Source organism: Mustela putorius, unplaced genomic scaffold, assembly GCF_011764305.1.
Source record: "Mustela putorius furo isolate JIRA1106 unplaced genomic scaffold, ASM1176430v1.1 tig00000873_pilon_pilon_pilon, whole genome shotgun sequence".
NCBI lineage: Eukaryota > Metazoa > Chordata > Mammalia > Carnivora > Mustelidae > Mustela > Mustela putorius.
The window spans coordinates 7679899-7695267 of record NW_025421504.1 but is presented as its reverse complement, the minus strand read 5'-3'; the positions used below and the strand labels follow the sequence as shown (position 1 = coordinate 7695267).

The following is a 15369-nucleotide window of genomic DNA, read 5'->3' as shown; positions in this document are numbered from 1 at the left end:
CCTGCCTCCGTGCGGCCTTCTGCATTCAGAATTTTAAACAAGCTTTCAGAGCCCCACAACTGCCCATTAGCAGGCCGGTGGGGAAGCCAAGAGTGCCTCATTAGTTCTGGGAGAGCCGTTTCAATCTGCTTCTGGTTGTAGCCTTTCCTGCTCTCTGCCTTTGGTGTTCAACAGTGCACAGCCCACCCCCCCCCACCCCTACCCCTCCAGGCCTCACTCCCTGCGCCCAGTCCTGAAAATTGGCCGGTCGGCAGGACCATGTGATCCAACCACTAGCAAGCCTGGGCTCTGAAGTGTCCGCCAGCTAACTAGGATCCTGTTAGCTGCCAGCTCGGAGTCTAGCCACCTCCCCGCTGCTCTTTTCCAGTCTGAGACTGGGAGAGCACACAAAGGAGAGAAGCGCGGTACAATTCGACACCTTGAATTGTGTCGTGTTGGATCATAAGACCCTGCAAGGAGAGAAAATTAATATGGCAAAGCTTTTTCCCCTGACTACAGCAGACATGGAAGCAACAAGCCCATTATGACATGAAGTGGTTAACACCTCTAACCAAGTAGGGCTGGATGATGGGCAGCTTGAAGCACTGTCACCGAGACGGACACCGAGAAGGATGGCTTCCAGGATAAATAATAACAAACCTCAGGGGAAGGCATCTAGACTCTCACAGGGGTCCACCCCAAACATACAGCAGGGACCCTGACAACAGATCACGTGGATGGTGTAATCAGCATCGCAAGCTAATGGGCTTCTGCTCTGCAAAGCCAACCCAAAGCAAAGGCCTAGGGGAGAACTTCACCCAGATGGGATTCTCCAGAGAGTGGTGGGAGGAAGCTGCCCGCGAGTCTCTCCAGACACAGAGGGAAGCAAGTGCCTCTGAGGAGCTTTTTGGATTGCTGCCACTCCCGGGAAGGGCTGCCCTGGGGCCACGGAGGCACCCCTGCGCGCCATGGAGCCCGAGAGGACTCCCCAAGCACTGCCCGTTCTCAGAGCAGGAGAGGGGCTGGCCTCAGAGAGAGAGGAGGAAAGGGAAGGGCGGAGGAGATGAGGAGGGTGGCCAGCATGAAAAGAGATGCTCCAAGGCTGAGGTCCGAAGAGGGGCGTGAGAGAGACCAGGAGAGACGAGACGAGATGCCATGCAAACAGACAAGGGGAGACGCAGTCCTGTTAACCAGGCTCAGAGGTACTGCTGGACTGCGGGGGTGGAAGGGGGGGGGAGGAGGGAAGAGGTTGCCATGGCAACACCTGGCAGGAAGCGCAGGCCTGGTAGCTGAGCCCAGAGAAGGCACCTGCAGCCCCTGATGGCCAGGCTCATGCTGTTCCTGCTAACCTGTGAGACTGCCCAGGGGCTGGTGCCCAAACTCCCACTAGCAGGCTCCAGGACCTCAGGCCAGAAGCTGCTGCCCCAGACTTTCAGGTTCCACGAGCCCAACAGGCAGATGAGGTCTACCCCAGGTGCCCTTAGTAGGGTCAGGGATGAGGAATCTTGGAGCAGGAAGCGGGCTCAGCAGTTGCTCAGCCCAAACTTGCACACTGCACAGTGAGCTGCTCTATAACTTCCCTACCTAGCCTGTACTTGAATCCTTCCAGTGATGGGCAGCTCAGCCTCCCTCACAGGCCCAGTGCTTAACCACTTCCACGTTTGTTCTCTGAGCTAAGACACTGTTCTGTGTCGTGGGTAGAGAAAAAGGGAAAGTGTGCAAAGTCCATTCCTATGCTAATGAAGGAAGCCCAGGACACCCCCTGACTCTATCCAGCTGTTCAACACACAGACACACACACACACACACACACACACACATTCTTTCCTCACCTCCCAGTTCTCTATAGCTTTTCACATCTATCTAATGGTATATTTTTCCTTAACCACACATTTATACTTCTTGAATTTCTTTAGGGATTTCCTTTTCCTCAGAGAAACCTCATCTTCCAGCTCAGGGCTAATCTGTTCTTTTCCAATGTGGCCACCAAATGGAAATGCTGGACATCTCTGTCTAAGCCCCTTGAGAGCATCATAGAACCAAATGTGCTCAGTGACTGGAGAATCCATGCGTAAACCCGAAAGCTTCCTGTCGTTTTTAATATGGGCAGCAACATCTTCACGATCTGGGCCAAAAAAGAAAAAAAAAAAAAAAAAAGTCCCACATCCAGGCATCCTGAGCTCTTGGGCCATTTGAGCAGTTGTCTTTCTAGAATAATGATGACTAATATTCACTGAGGCATACAGAACACTAAGCACTATTCTAAGCATTTTACACATATCGTCCTCACCTAGGTGCACAGCAGTTCCATGAGGCAATTACTGTTACCCCCAGTTTGGAGAGAGAAACTGAGGGGGAAAAGGTTATGAAGGTTGTGCAAAGTCTACTGCTATTGTGCAAGGTCTACTGCTAAGTGGTGGAGTCAGAATTCAAACCCAGTCCCTCCACACATCCTATTTTCTGACCCATTCTAACTCTGTATCATTTCTGTATCGTGACGTCTCTTAGGATCCAGGTGGCTTTTCAAATATGTATGCCTTTCATCTCTCATGAACCTATAGATAACACCATACTTAATGGTGAAAAATGGAATACTTTCTCCCTAAGATTAGGAGTAAGGCAAGAATATCTGCTCTCACCACTCCTATTCAACAGTGTACTAGAAGTCTTAGCCAGTACAAATAAGATAAGAAAAAAATAAAATGCATATAGGTTGGAAGTAATAAAACTGCCACTCTTCATAGATAGGACATTGAAAATCCCAAGAGGGGCACCTGAGTGGCTCAGTGGGTTAAAGCCTCTGCCTTCCACTCAGGTCAGGATCCCAGGGTCCTGGGATCAAGCCCCGCATCGGGCTCTCTGCTCAGCATAGAGCCTGCTTCCTCCTCTCTCTCTGACTGCCTTTCTGCCTACTTGTGATCTCTGTCTGTTCAAATAAATAAATAAAATCTTAAAAAAAAAAAAAAGAAAATCCCAAGAAATCTGCATAAAAACCTCTTAGAACTAATAAATGAGTTTACTAAAGTTGCTGGAACAAGACTAATGCATGAGAGTCCATGCTCTTTCTGTAAAATAGCTATGAACAATTAGAAATAAAAATTTAAAATCCAGTATCATTTATAATGGCACCATAAAAGGAAATACTCGGGCAAAAATCTAACCAAATATATGTAGGATATATATGCTGCAAACCACAAAATGCTGATAAAAGAAATCCAAGACAGCTTAAACAAGTGGAGAGATATACCATGTTCATGAACTAGAAGACTAATATTATTAAGATGTCAATTCCCCTAAACTGATTTATAGAGTCAGTGCAATCACAACCAAAAGCCCATCAGGATTTTTTGTAGATTTTAATAACCTGATTCTAAAAATTGGCATATAACGACAAAGGAATAACCAAAACAATTTTGAAAAAGAATAAAGAACTGAAATCAATACATCTGATTTCAAGATGTACGATAAAGCTACCATAATTAAGAGAGTGTGATACTGGTAAAAGTAGAGGCATATAAACTGGAGAGGCAGAATGTAGAGTCCAAAAATAGACCCATACATATATGGTCAATTAATATTTTACAAAAGCACAAAGTCAATTCAGTGGAGAAAGGTCTTTCCAATACATAGTGCTGCAACAACTGAACACCCATATGGAAGAAGCTGAACCTCAAACTGCCCCACTCCTTCTCTAAAAATAAATAAATAACTCAAAATTAAGGGCTCTGCGTGGGAGCACCAAGGACATATTCAAGACCCACTTATGGGACTGTTAGAAGCTACTATATGTTTCATTAAATCATATAAAATGGTCCATTGGCTTTCCAGGAAGATCTGAATCTCCTTCAGGGCTCAATGTCTCCTAACTGCTTTTACATGTACAACAGGAGCATCCCCACCAGAAAAAAACATTGTCAATGTTTACTATGGTTGACTTGAGCAAACCGCACCAAGCTTTGCTGAGGATCGGTGCTGTGAAATCACCAGAGAAGACTGATCTGCTCGATAAGACAGTAGACATCTGGTCCAACATATCTGAGAGTTGCAAGAGACATCTTATGCATCCTCTCCTGCCCCTCCCTCCCTGCCCCGATGATCGCCTCTGCCTCCGCTAGCAGCTGATGATGAGTTTCGGATAATCAAGGAGTCAAAGAACCCTGTAAATTAGTTCTGTCTGGGTTGATCAAGTAGGAAGTCACTGGCACATCCCTTAATAGCTCCAGCTCCAAAATGCTACAACCCTCGAAATCGTTTCATTGAGACAATTGATTTAGTTTTAAGACACTTGGAGCTATTTTCTTTCTCTAGCCCTAGGAGGGGAAACGCACTAGAGAGAAGAATGGGGGAGAAAATAACATAATGCACACAAGCTGAATTAAGAGAAGGGAGGTCAGGGGTGCCTGGGTGGCTCAGTGGGTTAAAGCCTCTGCCTTCTGCTCAGGTCATGATCCCAGGGTCCTGGGATCGAGCCCCACATCAGGCTCTCTACTCAGCAGGGAGCCTGCTTCCCCCTCTCTCTCTCTGCCTTCCTCTCTGCCTGCTTGTGATCTCTGTCAAATAAATAAATAAAATCTTTAAAAGAAAAAAAAAAAAAAAAGAGAGAAGGGAGGTCGCACATACCATTATGCTAACAAAGAAGGCCCAGGAGGGATGGAGCTTAGCACGGACTCCTTCTCTTTAAGGCAGGATTGCACTGACCCCAACCCAGATGCCAGAATTGTTGGTGCTGACTGCACGGACTGGAACCCTACTCTTCCCACTCCCTCGCAGCCCCTGCCTGCTTCTCCAAGGCTGTCTGTCTCTGTGAGTGGCCCCTCCCAGGTCCACAGGCTCACAACAAGCTTCCATTCCTTCTTAGGCACTTTCCATAACAGGCCCAAGGAAAAGATAAACAAACAATGGAGATGGGAGTGCATACACGGAGGGACTCCCGAAGACCTTAAATCTTGCAACCAAAGCGCTACCCTGTGCTTCTCTCCAGCTTAAGGGGTGTCTGCAAAAAATCCCAACCGGAAAACAAAACACACGGCATGAAGGGAGCCCAGGTTGGGGTTGCCAGCAGCCCCTTCCATCTCCGGGTAATAAAAGCCTGGCAGGAGTAGCCTAACGGGGGGCGGGGGGGGGGCGGGGGGGGGTGGCTGGCACTGCCCAAGCCACTTGTCTGCTCTGTTTCCCAAAAGCACATTAAAAACACATTTCCCAGTGTAATGGACTTATGAGCTGAAATGAATGTGTCAGAACTCTTATAAATATGATAGAACCTGCTAGCCCAGCAAATGTTAAATTTTGCATAAGGAGACAGTATCCCTAACTCCTCAGTAGACACTTAATGAATATTTCAAACAAAGAGCCCCAGCAGCTGCTCCACAGGCTCCTGATGAATTAAATGGGGTTTTATTAGTGCTGGGATTAGCCTCCTCTTGTCGCCTCTCGTTTTCTCCCGTCTTCCTCCCTGGTGCATGACACACGAGCCCCTCCAGACTAACGGGGATCCTGGAGGCCGGTCAGGAGTGATCAGAGGCGGGGGCTGGTCAGCGTCCTGGGTTGAGAAGGGCCCCCCATCCCCCACCCCAGATTCCACGTCCTCCCAGCACCTCAGAATGTCACCTTACTTGGAAATAGAGATGGAATCGGAGATGTAATTAGTTAAGAGACGGTCACCCTGGCTTCAGGTGGGTCCTCAACCAACAATCTAAACCCAACACCCCATGTCTTTGCAGGAGAAAGAAGAGGGGGATCACACCCAGACACGCAGGGAGCGAGGCCATGAGCTGACAGCCGGTAGAAACGTAAGGGTGCAGCGACAAGCCAAGGAATGTCAGAGCCGCCGGAAGTCATCAGAGCCCAGGAAGGCCCCGCCCCCGGAGCCTTCGGAGAGGGCGTGGCCCCACCGACTTCCGATCCCTGGATCTGAGAGGAGAGCGCCCAGATGCCTGCGGTTTGCAGCCACCAGTCTGGGGGACATCATGGCAGCCGCAGCAGGTGAATTCTGTAGGAAAGCATGTCTACACGTTCACGTGCGCATTCGTATTGATCTCCCCCAAAGACATCCGAGCCTATCATTTCGCGGGACGGCCAGCTTTGTCCCGCCCCCTTAAGTTCATTAAGCACAGATGGTGCACCTGCTAGCAGCCTCGGGCCATCAGACTTTAGATCACCCCGACTGACTTTCTTGGTGCTGACCCCGAGGGCATTTTCAGTTTCATTCAGCCCTGCTCCGTACCCCTTTCTCTGCTTCCCCAGCCCGTCCAGCTATGAGTTTAACAGATGAGGCAGAAATACAGTGAGAGGCTCTAAGAGGCAGAAGGAAACCAGGAGAACCCCGTTCTCTTGCTGCGTGGTATTCCTGTAGGCTGAGGCAGAAATACAGTGAGAGGCTCTAAGAGGCAGAAGGAAACCAGGAGAACCCCGTTCTCTTGCTGCGTGGTATTCCTGTAGGCTGGTTACCAGCCAGAGGAAGATGACCTTTTCTAAAAAATTGTGAAGTGCTGCTATAGGCAGAGTTGTGTGCCCCTCCAATTCCTACGTTGAAGCCTTAACCCTTGTACCCCAGAATGTCACTGGATTTGGAGACAGGATCTTTCAAAAGTAGGCGGAAAGGAGTTCATCTGGCCCCTAATCCACCTGACTGGTAAGGAGAGGTAAGGACACTGCAGCACAGAGGGGAGACCGCGTGAGGTCCCAGGGAGAAAACAGCCATCTACAAAGCAAGAAGAGGGACCTCCAAGGAAACCAATCCAGCTGCCACCTCAGGCGCCCAGCCTCCGGAACGTGGGGTGGGGGGGTAGGTTCTGCTGTTTAAGTCACCCAGTCTGTGGGCCTTCGTTATGGCAGCCTGAAGACTGCCGTAAGTCTGCCTCTAAGCCCAGGCCTTGTGAAAATGCACACACCCCAAATGACTGCCCAGCTTAGGAAAAGGCACACAGACAAGAAAAGTGCTACTTGAGCATTCAGTATTAGCTGACATATGATACTCTCCAGAAGCACAGGGATCCATAAGATGTATGCACCTAGGGATGTTTCCAGGAGGGGGGGCATGCGAACGGTCGTCCCACCCACGCAGAGTCCTGGCTCCTCACTGTGACTTCCTCCTTCAACATCCTCGATGCCCAAGCACTCCTGCTGATTCTTTTCTTTGAACACTTTGCCCTTTGTCCTTCTGCAAAATATTTTCCTATTTCCCTGTATGAAGATGTGGCGTATTTTAATAGCCCCAGTGCTGTGGCCGTGGGTTAGCAGGTGTGGCTCATTCCCAACCTTTGAATGAAGAAACCCAGCTTGCAGGCCTTGGTCCAGAAGGGAGGTGGCAGTGCCTACCTTCCCAGCCCCAGACAACTCGCAATTAGGCCAGGAGAAGACCTGCAAGTGTCCCCTCACCAACCAGTTATGTGGGGATGGGGGGAAGTGAGGATAGTCTAATTGCTAAAACCACATGCTAAGATACTAGATTTACATTAAAAGCCGTGAAGTTGTTCTTTCATCTTTAGAGGTCTTACTGATCAAAAGTCAAAGTCACCAAGAAACTTCTCGGAACAAACCTAAACATGTGATTTTAGAGACCTGATTACAAAGAAACATTCAGAATTTCTCCTAGGAGCTATCTCTGACTCTTGACAGATTTCAGTTAACTAAATTTGACTCCACTGGGGACAGAAGGAGCATCTTCTTCAAGGAAGACTCAAAAAGTCAGAAGATATGGAAGAAGAAAGAAGTGGCTGTCACAGGAGCTTGGAAGCGGTTTAAGTAAGTCCTCTCTGCTTTGCTAGGATTAAGTTACTGCCAAGGAGTTTCAGTGCCAAAGAAATCTGGCAGCTGGGAGTGGAACACAAGTGGATGGGCTTACAGAGAGAACAGGCAGCTGTCTTGCAAGAGGGGATTTCTCCCTGCACGGTGCCTTCCCCAGGTACCCCCGTATCTGTCGAAAAAGAGAATCCTCCAAAGATCAACCAGCATGAAAATCTACCTCCTAGGTTCATTACCCAGCTAGAGAAGCTGTCTGCAGTTAAAATGCAAATGCACGAGCAGGAGTAAAACACTGTGGATTGTTGAATACCTCAGTGTTTAGCAGCTGTATCCAATCTTTTCCCAGCGGTGCCTAAGAGAGGATGTTTAACTGGGAAAACAGGGGAGAGCCCAAGGTTCACAGGGGACAGTAGGATACCTGGAGGCGAAAAGAGGGCGTCCTGAGGAAGGACAAAGGCATGGGAGAACAGCTGGATTCGGTTCTGGCTCTGGACAGGCAAGCCCCCCGGGGTGCTAATCTGGGCGTCGGGCATGTGGGAACCTTGAGTGGGAAGAGGCAAAGCCTCTCCCCCAAGCTCAGTTCTGTCTCCACAGGAGGATATGACCCAGCAAGTCAGTGGCATAACCAAGAAGGAATCTAAGATGTTAGACTAAGATAACAGCAAACCCATGCTGCCAATGGGCTGGTGATGGCCGCCCACGCAGACCTAAAGCCCACCCAACACTAGGTCTGTGCTGGTTTCATTTTGCAAAACGTGGCTTCTAATGGGCCAGAGTATCTAGTGAAAATTATTCCTGCTGGGCAAGTTCTCCTATTACAAAAGAACAGGACATTATGGAAAAATCTATTTCTAACTAGAGATCCTTAAAGCTTATGCTTTCCTGACTCAATCCCCTATTCACTTACCCCTTTGACAAGGTTTGGAAAGGTTTATGGAAAATAAACGGGTGCCACTTTGTAACGAAATAATTCCCCAAATTAAACCTACCACTTTCTCTACTGGAAAATGAGGTTACTCCTGTTCCTTCCACAGATACACAGAATTATGATTCTCCATCTGCCAAGCTAATGGGTCAATGGACAACAAACAAACAAACAAACAAACAAAAAACCAACCTCATTCTTGAAGAAGAGTTTCAACATCCTCCCTCAGAACAAACAACAGATTGAAATGGGCAGTTAACAATGAGTAAAAGAATGGACTGATTCACTTTTTACTACCCTTCTTTAACCTAGCGGGAGTGCCAGTAAAAAAATAAAAATAAAAATCCAACTGGGCAGCTGAATGGGGAAAGCTGAGGGAAAAAAAAAACAAAAAACAAAAAAACAAAAAATCCCCAAGATCTAGATGACCATCAGGGTCAAGGAGCCATTAGAAGTGTGATGGATGGTATAGACCTTTGGCTTCTAAAAACACACTATTTTGCATAAAATGTCAAGAGATACATGAACCTTTTGGTTAGCATTCATGGACCCTAGATGTATAGAACTTCTGGCCTAATTTTTGGAACTTACTCAACTTTTCTGCCCACAGGGAGGTACCTATAAAAAGGTTCTCTGCCACATTCTTTATAAAAGCCTAAGACTGGAAACAACCTATAGCGCCACCAAGAGGGGACAAAGTAAGTAAGATCATGGCCAGTAGCAAGAATGGGAAGGTGTTTTCACCGAAAAAACCCAAGGGAAGAAACACTGGGCCAAGCATGACCGGAAAACCATATTCTTTCTGAAAGGTCACACAAAGGACTAGAAACGGCGTGCGTGCCTGAGATGGAAGCCTGGACCATAAAGGGCTCGAAGTTGGGAGAAAAATTACTTTTCTATTTTGAATCCATGTGATTCCTTTTTTAATTAAAAGAAAACTAGTTGGCGAAAGATAAAGAAGTAGCCGAATCAAGAGACAGAGAGACTGATGGTTTTCAAAGAACTTCTGGTCTAGCAAAGTCCCCAAAGATCCCAGCCTTGAGAACAGCTGATACCATAACACATTTGGCACCAAGACAGAAATAGGAAAGTATCTCCCGAACGCTGTCCCCAGCCCGGTGGGGCTGCTGCCGCCGCTCAGAGCAGTCAAACCTTCTCTCCCACAGTGCGGCTTTTCTGGCTTTTCCTCCTGCTGAAGCAATTATGAAACATTATAACAGCAGCGCCAATATTATTTTTTAAAGGCCGATGTTATTCACTAAATAACCATCAAACCGATCTCCGTGCTCCATTGACAGCCTGCTGCGGGGAAACCCAGAGAGCATAAATAATGCATCTTTGGGCTCGATTGCTGGCGGGTCAGCAAATGGCCCTTCTCCGCTCTGGAGCCTTCCATTGCCTGATGCCCACAGGTGTGTCCAGGTGAGCAGAAGAGCGACCTTCTGGAGATAGCTGGGCGCCCTCAGGCTCGGCAAACCACCTCCATGCTCTCAGGGGCACATCTGACAAGTTAGCAACGGCAAGGGAGGGCAGCCCGGTCACCAGTTCTGACTAGGTGTGTGTCCTCAGCAGAGGACAGGACATCTCCCTCCCACACAGCCCCCCACTTTCCCCCTCTACCCTGGGTGGCAAAGAAGATCCGAGAGTCCCGGGAGGCGTTCCTACAGGGCCAACTCCCTCTGGCCCTACGTTCTCCTGGCTGCACTGGACAAGGCTATCCAAGGGAGCGCGACTGTTTACCTTTTTTGACTAACAGGCTCTGAACCTCCCCGCTATAGCCTTGAAAAAAAAAAAAAACTGGGGGGTTGGAATAAAATCTGGCCAACCTTTTCATCCAAGAGAAGGCTCAGAATCAGAACTTTTATAAAGGCTTCAGAGAGGTACACAGGAGTGCCAGCTAGTAAGGGCTGACAGAAGTCTTCTTCTGTGTTCCCACGGTTCGGCATGACAAATAGCAAGTTTTCCTGGAGGACAGGGCTCCATCCTGGTCTCTGGATAGTTCCTGACTCTCCAGTAGAAGGGGAACAGCAGAAAACACCTACGTCGCTCTGATTCAAATATGAATGGCATGTGTGCTTGGGGGCGGGGGCAGAATGTTCGCGCTAACCCTCCCATACGGGGAGCCCATGTTAGATGAGTCTGCACCTCCTGACTATGTCCCACCGGGGAAGTCGTAAGAGGCATGAGGATCAACCCAAGCGGGGAAGATATTCGAGGTCCACATGGATGATTCATGCCGGACACAGTCGGAACACAGTTCGGCGAGAACCGGCATCACTGTGACTTTGGTGCACTGACTCCCCCTGAGGTCTAGAGATCACCTTGGTTTACACGTGGCAAAAAGATCAAATTCAAATCCCAGCATGGAAACGTGAAAGGGCTCTCCTCCTGTGAACACTAACGCGAAGACAATGCCCGTACACCTGTCTGTCTCTCCCCGATTCATCAAGACAGAACCCTGTGCCGGAGAGGAGCCACCCGTTCTCGACAGCTTTTCAGTGGTTTTAGCCCCAAGTCTGCAGTCTATAGAGGAAGTGGGGGGGCGCGGAGGGCATATATGTCACAGCCTTGGACTTCAGTAAATTCAAAGGGAAAGAAAGGCATCTACCTCTCCTCATGCTAACTGGTTCTTCCATTAGCCAAATGCCCTGAACGAGCGTGATGATGAGACGAGCAGGGGAGGTCTTGCCCCGACGCTGGAAAACCATGTGCCCCTTCCCAGGGTACCCTCCACCCCTTGTCAGTGGGACACGGCCTGGCTGCCACCATTTCCCAGCTGTGTCAAAAAGAGGAAAGTCGTGTGGATGGAAAGGAGCCTTCAGGGTCTGTTAGACAGGGGGAGACCCAAATCAGCCCCGTCCCAGCAGAGGGGTCCCACTTGGCCTGGCTGGGAAGGCAAAGAGAAGGCCCTGTGAGCTCCTGCAGGTGGTCTGGAGGGCAACAGGGAAGGAAGACACGGGGCCAGTTACCGGCCCGGCCCTGTGCCACAGTAGGGTAAGTCGCATGTCTGGAAAGGACAGAACATGGGCCCCTTCCCCTGTTCTTCCTCTGCCGCCACGCCGGAGCCTCGGCTGCCTGACCCAGCCCAGGGTCTGCAGGGAGCTTGCCTGAAAGGAGCCCAGCTCTACCTATCCGGATGGAAAGTTCACTCTCAGGGAAGAGCAGCCGGGGACCCTCAGTGTCAGACTTCTTCAGCGACGCGGGGGTGAAGTTCAGTGCCAGGGCCGTCGGGGGATCTTCTGCTGCACCCTGAAACAAGAAGCAGTGCCGTCACTGTAACACCCCACCACCTTCGCTCCCCAGACCCCTCCAGCTCAGAGCCGCCCGGGCAGCCGGCCAGTCTGTCCCAAAAGTGCTGGGGCTCCTCACAAGGAAGACGACGAGCTTTCTGGTTGTAGAGCTTCTGGGGTGACAAAAGCCCTGGGATCTGAGGACCGTTCGATGCTGATCCTAAAAATGGGAAGAACACATCCTGGGAAAGGAAGGGGGGCAGTCCACGCTGCATCACCGCAGGGCAAAGGCACAAGGAACTCAGCTCCAAAACCGTCCCAAGAAGGCTACATGGCAGGTTCTCTTGGATGGTGGCCTTGCTACATATAGGAACAAGGTCAAGGTTTTTAGGAACTGACCACCTTCACGGTTCTTATGAGATCCAAAGGAGACACGATCCAAACAAAAGCACCTGCAAAGAAGGAAACAGTGCCCGTTGAGGGGACCCAACATATTCGGAGTGAAGTCCCGACGGACCTTAAGACAGCCATGTCACCTTTGTGCTTTGTCTGTCACTCCTTAATGCGACGGTCTCTACATTAATGAGGCAAAATCTTGATTTTGATCTCCATGTTTATGTGACTAAGACTTACAGACTGCCAACTTTGCGGCTCCTTGGTGAACAAGACAAAGTCACAGCTTCTCGTGAAGCCTACGTTCCAATAGGAACAGATAAATGAGACCATAATGGGACTGAGCTTCTCTTCGAAAGGCATCCGCGGAAACCCCTCGGACTCTGCTAATGGGTCACAGAGGCACAGGATCCTGACGGGGTTGAGGAGGATGGGTAAGCAGCCCTGAGAGGGCTTTCTCCAAACATGCTGATGTTGGTCACTGAGGGAAGGTGAGTAGAATCACCTCCATGGGCAAACAAAACAAAACAAACAAAAAACCAAAACCAACCACCAAGATATTTTTCAAAATCCAGGCAAAAATAATTTCAAAACAGAAGTTTCCACTTAAAATATGTGTCTCGGGCGCCTGGGTGGTGGCTCAGTGGGTTAAGCCTCTGCCATCGGCTCAGGTCATGATCTCAGGGTCCTGGGATCGAGCCCCGCATCAGGCTCTCTGCTCGGCGGGGAGCCTGCTTCCCACCCTCCGCCCCATTCTCTGCCTGCTTCTCTGCCTACTTGTGATCTCTGTCTGTCAAATAAATAAAGAAAATCTTAAAAAAAATAAAAAATAAAATATGTGTCTCTAATATAGGAGAGGAGAAGACTGATGATCCAATCACTGAAATGCACCCAGGTATAAGCAACTACTAAAAGTCTCGGTTAAACTGTTTTCCAGAAGGAACCTCATCAAAGTTATACCTGGGTGTGTGTTACACAGACACACAGACACACACACACACACACACACACACAGGCACACGTGTCTCCTTGTTTTCCAGTGTCCCTGGGGATCAGGAGTCGAAAGAGAATCTAATAATTCAGATATTTAAGTTCATTATTTCTTTCCAATGACACGTTGAAAACAAAGACATAAGCCCTTCCTCCCACATCATCCCATTTGTCCAACCCATCGACATTGTCCTGGTCATTTTATTGGGCGACATCGTCCATAAGGCATTTGAAATAAGGGTGGTGACACCTCACAGAACCCTGTTGTAAATGAGGGGAAAAAAAAAGAAAAGCCTCGTGGCTCTGTCTGAGCTTCTCTTGTTCTGGTCCTCGGGCCCCTTCACAGAGTTCCAGGGGCGGCAGGATGTCCCCTGCTCTGTCCCTGGGAGGAGCACCAAGAGAGGCAGCCTGTCACACCGTATCACAGTCAAGGCTGGCACTACAGATGGACGGAATCGTGGGGACAGAAGGGACTTTGAGAGGGCCAGTCTCTCCCCCTGAAGAAACCCCCTCTCGGCACCCCCGGGTGACAGCTGGTGTCTGCGCTGGGCCATGGGCCACCGAGTCACGGCTCTGTGTTTGTGTGCTTTACTTGTTTCTAATTCTCTGCCGCGCACTGACATCGGAGGAATTACTGCAGCAATAAAAGGCATGTTTCACCGCGAGAATGTGTCAGCTGATTTTCCTTCCTTTGTCTTCCTTCGTAAGGGGATTTTTTTATAATGTGATTGATGCATCACTGGGGAAAGGATAGGGAAAGAGGACCACTTCCTTACAGCAGAATCATCACACCATTTACATGCCTGACGTTGCTTACTTGGCCCATTCAGCAAGGTGTGGCTTGGGGGGACCTGGTTTTACCTGAGAACAGTGGTTTTCAGCCTGGGTGATTCTGACGCCCAAGGGACACTGGCAATGAGCACGTTTTTGTGCAGGGAGCAGGGGAGAGGAATATTGGCTTCTAATGGGCAGAAGCTAGGGGAGCTGCTAAGCATCCTAACTGCACGGGACAAGACCCCCCCCCCAAACAAAATGATGCAGCCAGAGGTCACCAAGACAAGGCTGAGGGAGCACTGCTTTTGAATGATTTAGGATGGTCAGGGCCCCGAAGCTCCCTATGTTGCTGGTAACACTAGAAACTCACAGGCCCTCTTTTTTACTGTGAAGGTCAGAATTTTGCCACTTTTTCTAGGAAGCCTGCCTCCCTTCGTGGATCTGGAAAATTCTTAGGAAGCAACCACCGAGTCCCAGAACCACGCCAGGTTCTGGCAAAACGAGGTCAGCCAAGTCCTTGTGAATCTTGAGTTCTCCTTCCAGAGACAGACGATAAAGTAACAATAAATGGAAAACAGAGTGCCGGGAACTGATAAAACAAGAAGATGTCGCAGTCCCAACCAGACAGCCCGGCCACGCGCCCAGGGTTCCGGCGTCAGGAGAGGCCCTGTTCCCGCACCTGGCAGGTGCGCTAGCTGGCCGGGAAATGTTAAGGATGGAGCGCTCCCCTCCACGGAGGATGCTGAAGGTGGCCTCTCTGGGGTTTGAGCAAAGTCCCTGGGAGTCAGGGAAGAAGCCACACTGATTTCTGCAGACCATGTTTCCGGCAAGGCCTAGCAAGGCAAACGTCCCCCCGCCCAGCCATCTCCTTTCTCCATTTTATGCCACCTCCAACTCACTTAGAAGCTGTCCATCTAAAGAACCAAGATGCCCTTCAACGGACGAATGGATAAGGAAGATGTGGTCCATATACACCAATGGAGTATCATGCCTCCAACAGAAAGGACGAATACCCAACTTTTGTAGCAACATGGACGGGACTGGAAGAGATTATGCTGAGTGAAATAAGTCAAGCAGAGAGAGTCAATTATCATCTGGTTTCACTTATTTGTGGAGCATAACAAATAGCATGGAGGATATGGGGAGATGGAGAGGAGAAGGGAGTTGGGGGAAATTGGAAGGGGAGGTGAACCATGAGAGACTATGGACTCTGAAAAACAATCTGAGGGTTTTGAAGGGGCGGGGGGGGGGTAGGAGCTTGGGGTACCAGGTGGTGGGTATTAAGCATGGAGCACTAGGTGTGGTGCATAAACAATGAATACTGTTACGCTGAAA

General features: G+C 49.3%; 1 protein-coding gene across 12 annotated transcripts in view; it reads right to left on the bottom strand.

Moving 5' to 3' along the window:
• SLC39A11 (solute carrier family 39 member 11) overlaps positions 1-15369 on the bottom strand; it is a 320940-nt gene that overhangs the window by 208016 nt on the left and 97555 nt on the right. For 10 of the 12 annotated variants that reach the window (XM_004749059.2, XM_045085986.1, XM_013054481.2 and 7 more), the window contains one exon: positions 11755-11896. In XM_004749059.2, the coding sequence (XP_004749116.1) occupies positions 11755-11896 (142 nt within the window). The remainder of the gene's footprint in view (positions 1-11754; positions 11897-15369) is intronic. The other 2 variants (XM_004749060.2, XM_045085981.1) reach the window with 1 other exon arrangement.